At 38.2% G+C, this 16,969-nt stretch overlaps 1 protein-coding gene across 1 annotated transcript in view; it reads left to right on the forward strand.

Moving 5' to 3' along the window:
* Positions 1 to 237: 237 nt before the first annotated feature.
* LOC124163829 (adhesion G protein-coupled receptor L4-like) overlaps positions 238 to 16,969 on the forward strand; it is a 30,946-nt gene continuing 14,214 nt past the window's right edge. Inside the window, exons 1-5 of the mRNA XM_046540931.1 lie at positions 238 to 255; positions 1,987 to 2,397; positions 7,910 to 8,080; positions 8,430 to 8,718; positions 9,915 to 10,208. Of these exons, the coding sequence (XP_046396887.1) occupies positions 238 to 255; positions 1,987 to 2,397; positions 7,910 to 8,080; positions 8,430 to 8,718; positions 9,915 to 10,208 (1,183 nt within the window). The remainder of the gene's footprint in view (positions 256 to 1,986; positions 2,398 to 7,909; positions 8,081 to 8,429; positions 8,719 to 9,914; positions 10,209 to 16,969) is intronic.

Below are 16,969 nucleotides of genomic sequence, written 5' to 3' on the forward strand. Positions count from 1 at the left end.
CTCAACTCGTATTGGCCCATCCAATGCAAAGTTACTTCACGGCTCCACAAGGATTTTTCCATGAATTACAGACATTTTTACTATCCCCACTGGAGGGACTGTATGATATTATTACAAAAATGGGAGGGGCTACCTCCCAACATAACAGGAGAGGCTAAAATATGGTGCCCCATTGAAATAGACGATATAGAAGGACTACTATCTTGTCGTCATGAACTCATTGAGTTACATGCAACGATGCTGTTCCGGTTCACGGTATGTTATTTTTGTAATTCGATACCTTTCATACCCTTCTTAACTCAAATTCAGCAACAATTTTTTCTATATTTCTGTTACGGAAATGTATTAAGCTAAGATTTTTGTCTTCCTTTTCAAGTTTTCCTTTTCATTGACACTTTATGCATATGTGTTTACGAGATTACAATTTAATTAATTTATTTATTATTATTCTATTAGGTCCCTTTAAATTCTTAAAACCCCCATTAAACTTTGTAAACTCCGAAAGAAAGTTACCTTCCTTGTCCCCGTGGATCAAGATTTCGGAGTCTACAATATGCTTACAGCTAAATCAAATTTACACAGTGAAATGATTGATTAATTGACACCAGGAAATAATTGACAGCGAAATAGAAAGTGTGTGGTGTACAGTTAACAGCGAAACAAAAGAAATATTCATGTTTGCTCTTTTTATAGGCCTCCTAACTCCGAAGTTATTATTATATACCAACTAAAAAAATAAACATCCGCATTTCCTCTGGGAGACAGTAAAAATGTAATAGTTATTAGGGGAAGATTTTAATTTTCTATCTACAAATTGGTGTACTTACACTGTAAAGCCGAACTGATAGAATAGTGAAATCAGCGAGATACTACCCAAAGTACATGCAAATCACTCCTAACTTCATGAAAGAAATCGATATTATTGACGGTATAAGTGAACACAGAGTAATTTTTGATACGTTAAAAATTGATGCAGTGACAGCTACAAAACCAAAACACAATATTTAATTTTTTTATAAATTCAACATCATTAAATTTGGCGAGATGCCTTATGACTCCTACAAAAAATTCGTAGCTATACCAGAGGATAAAAGCACATATGTAACATGTAAACACTCCTTAGAAATTCTGCGCCAAGGAATCAAAAAGCACATTCCGCAAACACAGAAATGTGATATTAAAGAACCAAGTTGGTACAACAATGATGGCATAAGAGACCACAGGAAAAAGAGTAAGCTATACAACTTGTCCATTACGTTTGATAATAAGTGGAAGGAAATACAAACAAAAGAAAGTTATGCTGTACACGCTCAATACCCAAGAAATCAATGCGGGCTGCACTGCGAAAGTTCAAAAGAAAGGTACTTGATGAATTACTCGAAGAAAATTCGAAATCGTTTTGGTGGTATGCGAGAGAGCTTCGGGAAAAACCCTCAACCGTATATTCGTTATTTGATAAAGATGGTAAACTTGTCACCAAAAATATGGAAAAAGCTAACATTTTATAATTAAAAACATCAGGATTAATTATAAACATTGCGATATTATTCCATCGAAACACAATTTGTTCATACAATACAGACAGTCCTGAATTTTATTTAGATAACCCATGTACCCAATACCCGCGCGTGTCCTTAAGGGGTTAGCTTCACATATCGTGCCTTACTCTGAGATTAAGAGAAGCAGCCTTGACCCAGGCAACTATCGTCCAATTTCGTCAACGTCGATTATAGGCAAGATACTCGAGCATATCGTTGTTAGCAATATCATGACTTTCTTGGACTCTCGTAACCTCCTCCATGGCTGTAAGCACGGATTCCAAAAAGGTAGATCATGCGAAACAAAACTCCCCCTCTTTCTCACTGAGAGAGATTTTTTACCAAAACCAAAATGAAATATTTCGAGATGGGCTTTTTATGAAAAACGTTCTCGCATCCCTACTCACATATCCTCTCACGGCCATCCATAAAATTATTGCAATTTTAGGATGCCGTGAGTGTTCTCTTCACTTTCAGCTCCTCCCAATACCATGAAGTGACAGATCTACTCGATACGTATACGACTCAAAATCAACAAGAGAACACGACGTACTACATATTGGAAAGCTTGGAGGAAGACACAATCCGCGCCCGTGTGTCTTTCCGCGGTCTCAATGACGAGTTCCAGGGCGAGGATTTGGACTGGAATGAGCGCATTCGCAACATGAGAGACTACTTGGAGAAGCACAAGCCAGGTGCCGTAAACTTGAGGAGCACCAGGTATTGCCATCCGGAGAGAGGACACGGGTTGACGTGGCCAAAGACTCCCCAGGGAGGCCGCACGCTTCCCGAAGAGTCTTGTCCGAATAGCGACGACACCATTGGACCACTTCGTAGTTGCCAGGGTGATTTCTTCGAGGTAAGCATGAAATACAATACGCTTTCTTATACTTAAAAAAAAATTAAAAATACGAGTCCCAAAAAGGAAAACTAAAATGCACAGACCGTTCCCCGTGACAAGACATTACCACTGGCAGAGAAAGATAGGGTCTACGGAGGCTCCAACCCTCGAAAGCTAAAACTGAAAAAAGCATTACTTATTTGAAAATTTTAATGATTGAATTAAAACGTTTTAAAGTAAAGAATTAAATTGTAATGCATAAAAGAAACTTACCATGAGGTAAATTTACTAAATATGTACATTAATATTTGTTTTTAAAACTTTATTCTTAGGATAATCAGGTACCAGTTAAGTATTTCTCAAATTATTTGTAACCTCCCGGAGCTCTGCTACTGCTTAGAGGTTATCCTCAAGGCTTCATACCTAACCACACCCCCCCCCTTTCTCCCTACCCTAGATCCGCCACAGGAGTCCTCTCAGAATAATAATAATATCCTTATTGTCGACTGGTTACTGCTCTCTAGTAACATCAATTACTCGAACTTCCTGTCGACTTTTGGGATTGGCGGTAAATAAAATACTGAGACTATTGTAAATAAAAAACACTAAGACGGTTCTAGGTCAAATACTGAGACGGATATTTTCAAAACGCACATCCTTAAAAACATACTCCCAAATGGCATAAATAGTTGTTTCATCATGTAAGACACTGCACAAAGCGTGCGCCACGGAAGAAGAGGCGGTAGCATGAAGTGATTATGGCATAAAATATGTGATTAAAATAAAAATATTTTTTCCGAGCAAACAATATTAAAAACTATTAAAGCGCTGTTTTAAATTTCTTGAAATTTTGGATCTATAACCTTTACTGTGCTAAAACTTGAACGAGTACGGCTTGTCCCCCTCTATTTTTGATCATAGGCACGCCTTTGTACTTATGTGTGTTGTCACGGGTAGAAGGGTTTAAGACATTCCAACCGCATAGCTATTGAGCATATCAGTGAATGAGCAGAGTTGACCTATAGTAGTCATACTTTGTAACGGTTGACACCCGTCACCCCATTTTTCTTCATCCCATCCCGCACCCCTGTTTTTGTCCGTGGTTCCTGGCATTTATTAGTCAGGACCAGTTCAAGACATCAATTTCACCATATCTACCGAGTTCTAACGCACGTAGGTTTTCAAAAGTCAAAATAAATTATCATCGAGGAAGGACTTTGTGTGACTTCATGCCAATCAAAAGTCCATTTGTGGTCGACAGGTCACTTGAGCAACCGAGTCAGTAGGGGGTAATTGCTTGCTACTCTTCCGCTGCCGCCCCGAGGATCACTCGTTGCGCCTGAATATCTTCAGTACCAGTATATCATATCATCTGGTATGTTATCATTTCTTCATTTGAGATTGTCCCCAAGTGCTGAGCGCCGACTGTGTCGTATTCTATACATTCTGCACTCTCTCAGGCGAGGTCGATGACAAAAGACTAGTTTTGGTGTTATTCTACAATTAGTGGCATTAGGAAAGGGGATTACCATTCATTGATACCATTTTCCAACTATTTTTTTATGTAATTACAACAACAGGACCCTATATATAATCAATACCACTTATTTATTCATCTTTTATTTTTGTATGCAACCCTTTTCTCGTAATAGGGTCGTTTCCTTCATCAAAGAAATCGAAAGGCATTGATGGCGATTCGTTTCCTATCATTCGTGTATTCATAATACGCAAATTATTTGGGTTTAGAAAAACCGGTTTAGACGAATGGCAATGGTCAAATTTATCCTTATTTGAAAAAGGCAAGATTAGCCCGCATGCGAAGCCTCTCCACGTGACGTCACAGGGACCAAGTTTCTACACGAGAGGATAGGAGTTTTACATAGCCTGAGGTTACCAATGCATGCATGAGGCACAGAGCTCAGAGAAACACGTCTTAATAATCACCTATTAAAACTGGCTAAGGTCGGAAAGGTTTCTTCGTTTGATAAGGTATTAATAATCCTTATTTAAGCCAAGCGCTACCAGCTAGCATGGTACTCTGCTACCTGCTAGCATTCTGCGTCGTATCAGCGCTCAAAGCATCGCCCCAAGATCGCCTCACTTGAGGCAGCGGGAACCAGGACGACGTCACACGGAGTTTTCCCAGCATTCATACTTAGCAGTCGCGTTTTTGCACGCTTGAAAATTTTCACTTTTCATTTAATCGCTAAAAATAGATACCGTCATTTAAAAATATAAAAGTGTGAAATACGTACTCCAGGAGTAATGATCTTTTGATTCAGGCAATAAAAAATAGTAGGAAACCACCCTATTGTTGCATTATTTTTAGATATCATGGTCAATATAAGTGGTAAATATCACAACAATTACAATTTTTTTAATTGGGTTAATATTTTTCAGCACAATGTCTGAAGAGGAATGAGGCAAACGCAATTTTTCTGCGGAAAATACTAATAATATAATAAAATTTCAGGTCTGAAGAGGTTTAAGCAGGCGAATGTCACTCAGTAATTTTGGGCATTTCTTCCACGAATAAGTCGTTAACATAAGGTCACTCAGATGATATTGAGCAAATAACACTCACTTTCACCTCAAAATTATATTATTTTTCTGAATTGTGCAATGGAGATCCGGTTGTATTATTTTCAACGTATTGCAGTTTTTTCACATCTTTTTGGCACCAATTTATTTACATTTCCATGCTGTGTTACATACTGTCTTTTGCTAAAAAATTACATCTAATCCCAAAAAGTTGAGATAACTTCTGACTACTCTTCATTTATACTAGGTATGCTCAGATTTAAACCTATCTTTTTTAAAAATATAGACTTTTTCCAGCCATTTCAAGGTGTCCTAAGGACGTCCATTTGACAGCCAGACATCCACAACCCAGACGGCACAGAACCCTCCGTATCTAATTCGTATGTACATAGTACCCATTGACTACGGGGATACTGTGCCGCTCCGTCGCTTTTCGTCAATGGATAATTTCCATTCGCGGCCTGTTGACGAAGCGCGTACGCAGCATGTGAATGTCCGCTACGAAGCACGTACGATAGGATACGAAGCGCGCAGGAACACAGCACTCAGGCTAATCTCAATCGATTAGGTCAAAAATTAGATATATCGTAACTCGCACGATCGAAAAATGTATCGAACGCAACACAATCGATAGCTACCGACCGTAGCGAGAACCTTAATACGAATCATTATGAATTGTAAGTTCTCAACAGGTAAATAATACTATATCATGGTATTTAGAATTCATGATACAGTATTATTTACCTATTGAGAACTTACAAAACTTATTCGGCCACTTAAATAACTGCGAAAAATGAGATTCTCAATGCTAATTCACGCATCCCCAGCATCCAGCATTCTTAAGTGGCTCGTACCTACTTGGAAACCTTGAGATGTTAATAAGAGTTATTTTTTATTAATTTTGACACTAAATAAGACATCACATAGCCCACGAGCATTAAAAAGCTTACCCTAAAGCCTGACGAAATAAAATTTTTAAATAAAAATTGCCGATGAAACAGGATTGCTAACACATCTGCTATTAGTATGATCGAATTCATCAAAATGCAAGCAAAAATTAACGTATAGTTCAGTCTCAGCTACTAAAACTTACCCATATCAGGCGCTAAAGTACTTGAAAAATTATTTGGGATGAGTAAAAATCTCTAGGTCACTGCAGTAAATGTATCAATCCTATTAAAAATATGAAAGTTCTGCCAAATCACCAGCATAAACACTTGTAAAATAAAACATGGTATCTCTTAGATCACACCTCCGATTTTATACTTACTTTGCATGAAGTGACTACCACAAGAAATTTAAAAGAGGCAGGAAAGAAAAAACCCACAGAAATACAATACATATATTATGTATTTTCTATTGTCAACCACGATAATATTTCCAATTTTCTCTTCTATCCCACATCTAATTTAGCGAAACAATTACTCTTATTCTCTTTCGAATAGAAAATTATTTAAAAGAGGACTGGTCGATACATACAAACTATCGTCAATACTTTCTCCGATGAACGTCCACTATCACAGCATCAACTTGCACAAATCAAATCCACATCCACAAATATGTCACTTCTGCCACAATGTCCGTCTTCTTGGCGACAGGTAACAGTGAAGCAATGGTACCTTCCTCCAATCTGGGTGCCTTCAATTCAGCAAGAATTTTCTCCTCGTCTTCTCGTCCAAGGCCACAGATTATTTTCTGATATCACAAGGTGCGATGTGAAGCTCACACACCTAAAATTAATAAATAATAAAATACCATGTAACTTATTAGGTCAAATCATTTCCAATTATTGGTATTTCTGCATGAGAAATCAAATTACTAGGCTCGTAAATATAGTAAATATTTGTATGCCTGATATTTTTATTGTTTTAAACTATAGCATAAGATAATTTGAAATGATAAAAGACGACGTGTAATACACCATAGGGATGCTAAGAAACAATGTTCGATCCTATAAACTCGGCAGCTTATTCCTAGTTTCTCCTTTAACCACACGTTTACTGAATGAATTAATACAAAAAAGACAACTAAAATGCAAGAATTTTCAAAAGAATTGCTGTTACAATATTTTGAATGACCATTTTTAGTACTGAATAGTACTATAGTACTTCAGTACTGAATAGTTCGGGATGTTGATGCATCAACATCCCGAAGCCACTTCTAACTTAAAATTACATCCAAATAATTACAGCGAGAAAGAGTACATACCTCACAGTTTTTCGTAGGGGTTAAATGTTTTCTTCTCATCGCCCAAATGCACTTATTCTTCAACTCAGGATCTTTTGGAAAGCTAAAAACTTGAACCATGTCCCGGAGTTTCCATTTCATCCCCACAATACACACACGAAAGGCATTTTTAACAAAAATATCTCACAAACACGTTTCTGAAGCCCAGTGAATGAAATTAAAGAATAAGGGAAACTTCACCATTACCAGACACTCTATTTTTCACAAACTTAACCACAAAAATCTCTGAAATGTGGTGAGACGTGACGTAAACGATGCGATCTCCAACGGCTTCTCCCAGCTTGTGAAGGCATGTGATCTTTCTAGGAGGATATTGCACGATGGCACCACCTGCGAAAGAAAATAGTCCCAGACCTAATACAGTTTTATCGATGAGATACAATTTTATCGATGCATATGAATTTGCCAGTCCTCTTGCATCTTTTTTCGTCATTAAAGGAAATAAAGAAACAAAACCTTTTAAGTAACTTCCTAAGAGCGATTTTTGTATCTTGATGGTCCACCCTCGTATTCAGGTATGAAAACTTCCTGTGCCGTCTGGGAAGTCTCTTCTGAACATCCTTTCGATGTCTATTTCATGCCATTAAAAATGATATCCTATAAAGGTCACGCAACTTCTGCCAACTATTCATTTATCCTATGGTCAGATTTGAAAATACCTTTTCTTAAAAATATATAGACTTTACTTATGCTGCTATATGTGCCTATCCTACCCAGGTAGTAAATTATCCTTCTTTTCCAGGGCGTTTATTGGGAGCCTTTACCATCACCAAACGACTCTCGTGTACTATGTCGTCAACCTCCGCAACGCTGGGAGCGATTATCAAATTTGAGTCTTGGCGTGGAGCAAGGTGATTCCTTCGAGAAGTTCGCGAAGGAAGTGGAAAAATATTCTAATTTATCAGCAATTGAGGTGAGATACCTGGAGTAAGCGTCGTGCCATAATACTGAATGATGTCATTATTTTCTTCAGGTCATGGTACAAGTAAGACTGACAATAAGGATTTTGTCCATTTTTTTCTTATCTCTGCTCCTAAAGTTTATAATCATTGTAATATTTAATGGAAGCCGTTTATATCTAAATTTTCATTCCATATTATATGTATCCAATCCACAACTGGAAATCCAAGCCTTTCGAAAAACAAGACACTCGTTTAGGGAATTCCTTCATTGCATAATTTAATTTTTTGGTGATTTCATTCCTCCATTAGGCCTGATTTCGATATTATCTTTTGATCGCTCCCAACTCTGTTGATTTCCAGATCAGTATCATCACGGAAGTTTTAACTATGGTTGCAGACAATATAAGCGATGCTTCAAAGTTGTCTCGCCAAGATATTATTTCTGCTCTAACACTTGCTAACACTGTTTTGGACACAAATCCCATCGAAATCATGGCATCAGACAACGCATCAGGGACTTCAAATGACTTTCGTCTGGCGACTGAGAAGCTGATGGTGGCTGCTGCGACGAAAGATGTTGAGCCTATTTCTCTCGAGCATGTGTCTGGATTCTCAGCGCTTCCTGAAGCAGGAGTCAGAGGATTCAAGGGTATGAATCAGCGTAAAGAGTGAAGACTAGCTAAGATGTTAATCCAGTTTTCCATAAGCTTAATCGTATACGTATAAGAGTCTAACGACATGACACATTCATAAGCACATGTTATCGTGTGAATGCATGAATAACACAGGCCAACGATAAAAAAAACTTTTTTAGTGACAATACCTTACTATTATGTTTTTTAAGCTGCTGAATCCAAGTAAGATGCTTTAAAAAATGCATCGCTCACCGTTTATTCACATTTTACTGTTAAATTTATGAAATCAAGTAATATTTTTAGAAATCAACAGCTTTTTTTTGTTAATATAAAATTGAAAAATTAGGTCTAATGAACGAATACAATGGGGGATTGCAGTTGGCACTTCATCGAAAAGTGCAACAAGCGATTCAGCGCAAAAAATCTACACAAGAAGCTTAAAGGAAAAAAGGGAAAGAAAATGTTGACCAATTCCAGTTGACAAGTGAACCCTGTATTATCACGCTACATTACTATTGTTAGTAATTTAACAGTAATTACAAACAATTTTATGATGTAACACCGTGCTTCATTGATTTCCCTATACACCGTATAGGGAAAATAAAAATCTATTAATATCAGCTTTTAAAATGAAATATTTTCAAACAATATTTTTTTGTTGGCCTGTGTAATCGAGAATGGTTTACCGCGCGAACCACCAAAACTTAAGGACATGAATGATCAGACAGGAATTTGGTTTATAATTTAGTTCATTTGTTTGAGTTTGATTCATGTCCAGCGATGTCTCAAGTAACGTTGGGTAAAACTCCAACCATCTTCAATGAGAATGCTTTTATTCTCGCTGAAGACAGTGGTGAACTAAATCCTAGAAAGTTCGTTGACCAACACTTCATCTACCCTATAGAAGAGGTTCATTTTCTGCTTTAAATGCAATTGATGGTGTATCACGAACATTTTATTAAAACAATTTTGAAAAATTAATGGAATTTGGCAATATATTATCGCCTTAGCTCATTAACTAATTAATTTTCAATTTCAATTTTTCAAAAACATTTTTGTAACGTTAATCCCCTTGTGCAAATCTATCTCTTTAAGCTTAAGAATCAATAAAAGTGGATATTTATATTTCACTGTTTTATAAATTGACAATCACATGATATTAAATGAAATAAAACTTTATATTTTAAATAAACTTTCGTCATTTTTTTAGGCTACCAAGAGATGAACGGCAATGGGTCAATGGCGGTAAATATGACACCTATATTCTGGAATAAAGATAACGAGAATGACAACGCGTCAATGGTCGTCATGCTCCTGGAGAACCCAGACTTTTACACTGGCATTACAGCCATTTTGTACAATAAAAACAGTTTATATCCTGTGAAACCATTCGAGTCTTATGAAAATGTCGCCCAAGTTGGCTCAACAGTCGTCTTCAGCGCACATCAAATGGATGGAACAAATAACAAATCACCAATAAAATTACTTCTACTTTTCTCAAAAGGTGAGTATGAATGTAGATATACACTGGTGCCAGTGGCACAGTGAGGGGGGGCGTTTCGGGGATTAAACCCCCCCAGAGCTCAGATGAATTTTTAAGTTTAATCCATTTCACTTAATTGGATTAATATTACTTACAGAATAATGTAAATATTAATAAAATATCCCTGAGAAGGACGCAAAACTCACCATTTTGAACCATTTATATGAAAAATATTTTTAGGGGAGGGTACCCGCACCTCCCGCTTACCCTGGCGGGTATTCCACACCCTCAGACCCCCCAGTGCTTAGCGCCCAACCCCGTTTGCCTAGCCTTAATTCCTAGCTGCGCCCCTGCCTGATGCAGCTGGGAGAAGAGGGTGCATTTTAATAAGAGTTATAATATTTGTGGACTTGCCCCTCCCCAGGCTGTTTTTCTTTTTTTAATGTATTTCACCGATTAAGGTCCCAGACGGCACAGAACCCTCAGTATCTAATTCGTATGTACATAGTACCCATTGACTAAGGGGATACTATGCCGCTCCGTCGCTTTTCGTCAATGGATATTTTCCGTTCGCGGCCTGTCGACGAAGCGCGTACGCAGCATGTGAATGTCCGCTACTAAGCACGTACGATTGGATACGAAGCGCGCAGGAACACGGCACTCAGGCTAATCTCAATCGATTAGGTCGAAATTAGATATATCGTAACTCGCACGATCGAAAAATGTATCGAACGCAACACAATCGATAGCTACCGACCGTAGCGAGAACCTGTAAGTTCTCAATAGGTAAATAACACCATATCATGAATTCTAATTACCATGAAAGACTCACGACCGACAAAGTTTTTACTCGGCCACTTAAATAACTCTGCGAAAAATGAGATTCTCACGGCTAATTCACGCACCCCCAGCATCCAGCATTGTAAAGTGGCTCGTACTTACTTGGAAACCTTGAGATGTTAATAAGAGTAAATTCTTATTAATTTTGACACTAAATAAGACATCACATAGGCCACGAGCATTAAAAAGCTTACCCTAAAGCCTGACGAAATAAAATTTTTAAATAAAAATTGCCGATGAAACAGGATTGCTGACACATCTGCTATTAGTATGATCGAATTCATCAAAATGCAAGCAAAAATTAACGTATAGTTCAGTCTCAGCTACTAAAACTTACCCATATCAGGCGCTAAAGTATTTGAAAAATTATTTGGTATGAGTAAAAGTCCCTAGGTCACTGCAGTAAATGTATCAACCTATTAAAAATATGAAAGTCCTGCCAAATCACCAGCATAAACACTTGTAAAATAAAACATGTTATCTCTTAGATCACACCTCCGATTTTATACTTACTTTGCATGAAGTCACCATCGCAAGAAATTTTAAAGAGGCAGGATAGAAAAAACCCACAGAAATACAATACATATATTATGTATTTTCTATTGTCAACCACAATAATATTTCCAATTTTCTCTTCTATCCCACATCTAATTTAGCGAAACAATTACTCTTATTCTCTTTCGAATAGAAAATTATTTAAAAGAGGACTGGTCGATACATACAAACTATCGTCAATACTTTCTCCGATGAACGTCCACTATCACTGCACCAACTTGCACAAATCAAATCCACATCCACAAATATGTCACTTCTGCCACTATGTCTGTCTTCTTGGCGACAGGTAACAGTGAAGCAATGGTACCTTCCTCCAATCTGGGCACCTTCAATTCAGCAAGAATTTTCTCCTCGTCTTCTCGTCCAAGGCCACAGATTATTTTCTGATATCACAAGGTGCGATGTGAAGCTCACACACCTAAAATTAATAAATAATAAAATACCATGTAACTTATTAGGTCAAATCATTTCCAATTTTTGGTATTTCTGCATGAGAAATCAAATTACTATAGGCTCGTAAATATAGTAAATATTTGTATGCCTGATATTTTTATTGTTTTAAACTATAGCATAAGATAATTTGAAATGATGAAAGCCGACGTGTAGTACACCATAGGGCAAGCTAAGAAGCAATATTCGATCCTATAAACTTGGCAGCTTATTCCTAGTTTCTCCTTTAACCACACGTTTACCGAATGAATTAATACAAAAAAGACAACTAAAATGCAAGAATTTTCAAAAGAATTGCTGCTACAATATTTTGAATCACCATTTTTAGTACTGAATAGTACTATAGTACTTCAGTACTGAATAGTTCGGGATGTTGATGCATCAACATCCCGAAGCCACTTCTAACTTAAAATTACGTCCAAATAATTACAGCGAGAAAGAGTACATACCTCACAGTTTTTCGTAGGGGTGAAATGTTTTCTTCTTATCGCCCAAATGCACTTCTTCTTCAACTCAGGATCTTTTGGAAAGCTAAATAAACTTGAGCCATGTCCCGGAGTTTCCATTATATCCCGACATTACACACACGGAAGGCATTTTTAACAAAAAATATCTCACAAACACGTTTCTGAAGCCCAGAGAATGAAATTAAAGAATAAGGGAAACTTCACCATTACCAGACACTCTATTTTTCACTAACTTAACCACAAAAATCCCTGAAATGTGGTGAGACGTGACGTGGACCATGCCATCTCCAACGGCTTGTGAAGGCATGTGATCTTTCTAGGAGGATATGGCACGATGGCACCAGATGGCACCACCCGCGAAAGAAAATAGTCCCAGACCGAATACAGTTTTATCGATGAGATACAATTTTATCGATGCATATGAATTTGCCACTCCTCTTGCATCTTTTTTCGTCATTAAAGGAAATAAAGAAACAAAACCTTCTAAGTAACTTCCTAAGCGCGATTTTTGTATCTTGATTGTCCACCCTCGTATTTGGGTACGAAAACTTCCTGTGCCGTCTGGGGTATGTTTCCATTACGTTCTTAAAATGCATGCTTGCAGTCTTACCTTCTCTTATCAATTGCCAATATGGCTCACTCCCTTTTATTCCATCTAAATTTTCTTCAAAGTCTCCTACGTCTCTCCCTCGTATACCTAACTTTCTATCATCCAACACCGTTTTCAACATCCCTTACCCGCTAAGTACTCGCTCCATTCATGCTTCCTGTCTCCTTCGTATCTCATCTAAATGCTGTCTCTCTTAACCCACCGCGTTCAGCACTTCCAATCCACGTAGTGTGCACTCATTCCCTCGTTCTCTTTCTCCCTTGCACCCTGCTCTCCTGCTAATGCTCTACTGGCGCCATAAATTGTGAACGGAAATAATGCGAACTATTGACAGTAACGAAATGTGAAACCGCAGGGTAGTGTTAGGACATCTGTTGGTTGATTTAAGAATCAATTTCACCATGCCTCTCGGTTTGTTCACGTTTGTAATTTGGACTGCTTAGTATTTTGACTTTTCTGGCACTGATTGGACGCTCCTTCTACACATAATGAACACAAAGTACTTATGCCGTTTTCCAATTCGCAATTATTCACCCTTCGTGCACTTTTCGATCGTTAACTTACGGATGTGACGACAGCAAGGGTGGATCCAATCGGCGAGGGCGCAAGGGAACGAAGGGTAAGTGAGCAAGGGAGCGCGGATGCTCCCTCACTACCTTCCCCTCGTAGGAAGTGGACGTCAAAATGGCGGCAATGGAAAACTCGGAAATCTTGAACTGGAGTTGTAAGTAATTTTTTGTTTATTATGTGAAGAGAGAGCGTCCAATCGGTGCCAGAAAAGTCAAAATACTAAGCAGTCTAAATTACAAACGTAAATAAACCGAGTAGTAGGGTGAAATTAATTCTTAAATCAACCACAAGATGTCCTAACCCGACCCTGCGCTTCACATTTCGGTACTGCCAATAGTTCGCATTATTTTCGTTCACACTTTATGGCGCCAGTAGAGCATTTGTAAGGGAGCAGGGTGCAAGGGAGAAAGGGAGCGAGGGAATGAGTGCATACTACGTGGATTGGAAAACGGCCTTACAGCTCCAGTTCAAGATTTTTGAGTTTTCCATTGCCGTCATTTTCTCGTCCATTCCCTGCGATGGCACGTTAACGAGGGAGCATCCGCGTTCCCTTGCTCACTTACCCTTCGTTCCCTTGCGCCCTCGCCGATTGGATCCATTCTTGCTGTCGTCACATCCGTAAGTTGACGATTGAAAAGTGCACGAAGGGTGAATAATTGCGAATTGGAAAACGGCCAAATTATTCTTCCTAAACGATTATTCCTCCTCTCAGTCCACTTCACTTTCTCCGTTCATCCTCACACTCACATCTCGAACGTCTCCAGTCTTCTCCCGCCATCCTTCCTAAGTGCCCGCGTCCATATTTCATTTACGTTTCGCACCCGTCTCTTTCCGCCAGTGGGCTTATTTCGTCCGGCTTCAAAAATCAAATAATAAGTGGATAAGTTGTTGCAAGCTTTGCCAACATATTTTTGATAACTCGACAGCAAAAAGCAGTGCGCATTTTACACAAGAGCCTCATATGCTCAGAATTGTAGGACTTTATAGCCATATGGCTACGGTGGGTGGAAAAAGGTTAACAGAGTCATCTGCAAGTCCACATTGCGTGCGAACATTCAACAAAAGAAACTTTATTTTATGTAGAAGGGGATTCTAAACCTCACATCTCGAACGTCTCAAGTCTTCTCTCGTCCTCCTTCCTTAGTGTCCGCGTTTCCGCGTAGAAAAGCGCTACTCTCCAGATCAGACTCCTCACTTACCTTTTCTTTGAACTCTTACATAACGATTCTTTCACACAGTGGCGCCGACTCCATGGGGCCCGAGCCCCCCCCAAAACATTCGTTACAGATGTGAGGAAAAAATGAGTCAGGCTTATCGATTTTCATCGCGGTGTCCAGAAATAGAGATTCGAGTGATCAGGGTTCTAATGTTTATCATATGACTCTTCTAAAATGCTTAAGAAAACTTAAAATTCACTACTTATAAAATTTACCGAGGCAAGGTCCCCGGTTTGGGCCCCCCAAATATTTTTTGTAAGTGGGCACCCCTACTCTCCTAAGACCCTTCACGTTCATGAACGCCTCCTTTGTTAACACAATTCTATACCTCATGTCGTTACTGCTGTATCCGTTTCTCGTTAGGAAGGCAAATGTCCGTTTCCGTCTGTTACCAAAAGCAAATGGACAAATATCACGAATAAAATACTAAAATATACCGAAAATCCCAATTGAAAAATTATTTGAGATATGCTATCACACTATTTATCAAAGATTATTATGTTGACATTGTTTCTTCTTAAGATAGTTGGAAATTCAGATCGGGTTTTATGAAGGCTTTCTCGAATGAAGGCCGCAAGCTATGCAAAAGTCTGCCGGAATTAATTTCCACCCAAAAACTTTCTGATAAAAGTTAGCGAATATTTAGGTACGTTGGCCGTGTTTTTGTTCAATTAATCAACTTGTTTATTAAGAATGACCCGAATCCATTTAGCTAAACAGGGTGGTAATGTGGTCAGAAATTATTATTTTCAAGTGACCTTATCAGAATGGATAAATCTTCAAGGAAAGCATATTTTTGGAAGAGGGAAAGTTGAAATAATTTATACAATGCCATTCCCAGTTTGCTACTAGGGTCTTTCAATATGTTTTTAGAATTTCCGATAGATTGCGCTCTTAAAATCAAAAATTAATTTTTCCCAGCAAGCAGTACTTTTGACTTGTCGACTGTTTGAATTGCTGTATCCATGCCATAGTTTCATTGTTGTTGCCAATGGAGAACTTGCACATTTTTTGAAAAAAATAGAAGAGATAGAAGACGTTAAATCTTGCACAACGCAAAAAACCCGAGGGCTAGGTAAGGCTTCGTTCCCGAGATAAAAATTCTCAAAGTTGTCGAAAATCCAATGGCGCGAAAAACGGCGTTCGAAAGGGGGCGTGGTTGTTTCCAAGGGTCTGACGTCATATATGCCGTTCCGAGTACTCCGAGGCAGTACTGCAGCGGGGGCCGCCGTTCCGGCCGCTTCCTCCGGGACTCTGGGCGGCACTAACGGGGAAAAGGTGCACGGGCGGAGTTTTGGGGAGGGCAGCGGAGCCTTATATGGTAATGAAATGTAACTTAAATGGCAAATTGTCAGAAAAATTGCGTACAATTTTTGTCAATGAAATAGCTGCAGGATTGATAAATTTAGAAAATAAGATAATTAAGAAGTGTGATTAGTTATTGAAATTTAATGAGTCAGTGAGAGCTTGTCTATTATTATTGCAATACTTGTAAATAAAGGTATTAAAAACATTCTACAAACCTCTGAAATCAGTATTTTACCATAAGTTTAGAAGCACCTCATATTTTCTCAGGTAACTCACATTTTCATATTCACATTACTTACATTTTGCCATCCAGAATCCAACCATTCCAATTATGGAATACATAGATAGATTGTTAACATAGACAGTTGACTTCTGGTGAAATTTAAATGGATTAAGGTTTTAAAAGAAATTGTGAATTAAAATCCATTAAAACATTTTATTGAAATCATAGGGCTTTAATTAACAGTGGGAATATATTTTTTCTCCAGAATTCTCTGGCCCAGTCAACCAGTGTCTTCGCTAAATTTGTATCATAATTGACAATTTTAATTTCAATTTTGGAAATGACTTGTACTTAGAGCCAGCAACGCACAATATTCCTTTTTCCTTCCTATAAAACAACATTTGGAGTTGCAGTTGTGCATGGCATCTACTGCCCACTTTCCCACATTTGCTAACATAAGTCTTGCATGTTTCAGATGTGGGACGCTTCACCTTTACCACATATTCAGAACTAATCAGGCGATGCCACAAATTCAGGGAGTT

The sequence above is a fragment of the Ischnura elegans genome, chromosome 8, assembly GCF_921293095.1.
Source record: "Ischnura elegans chromosome 8, ioIscEleg1.1, whole genome shotgun sequence".
Lineage (NCBI taxonomy): Eukaryota > Metazoa > Arthropoda > Insecta > Odonata > Coenagrionidae > Ischnura > Ischnura elegans.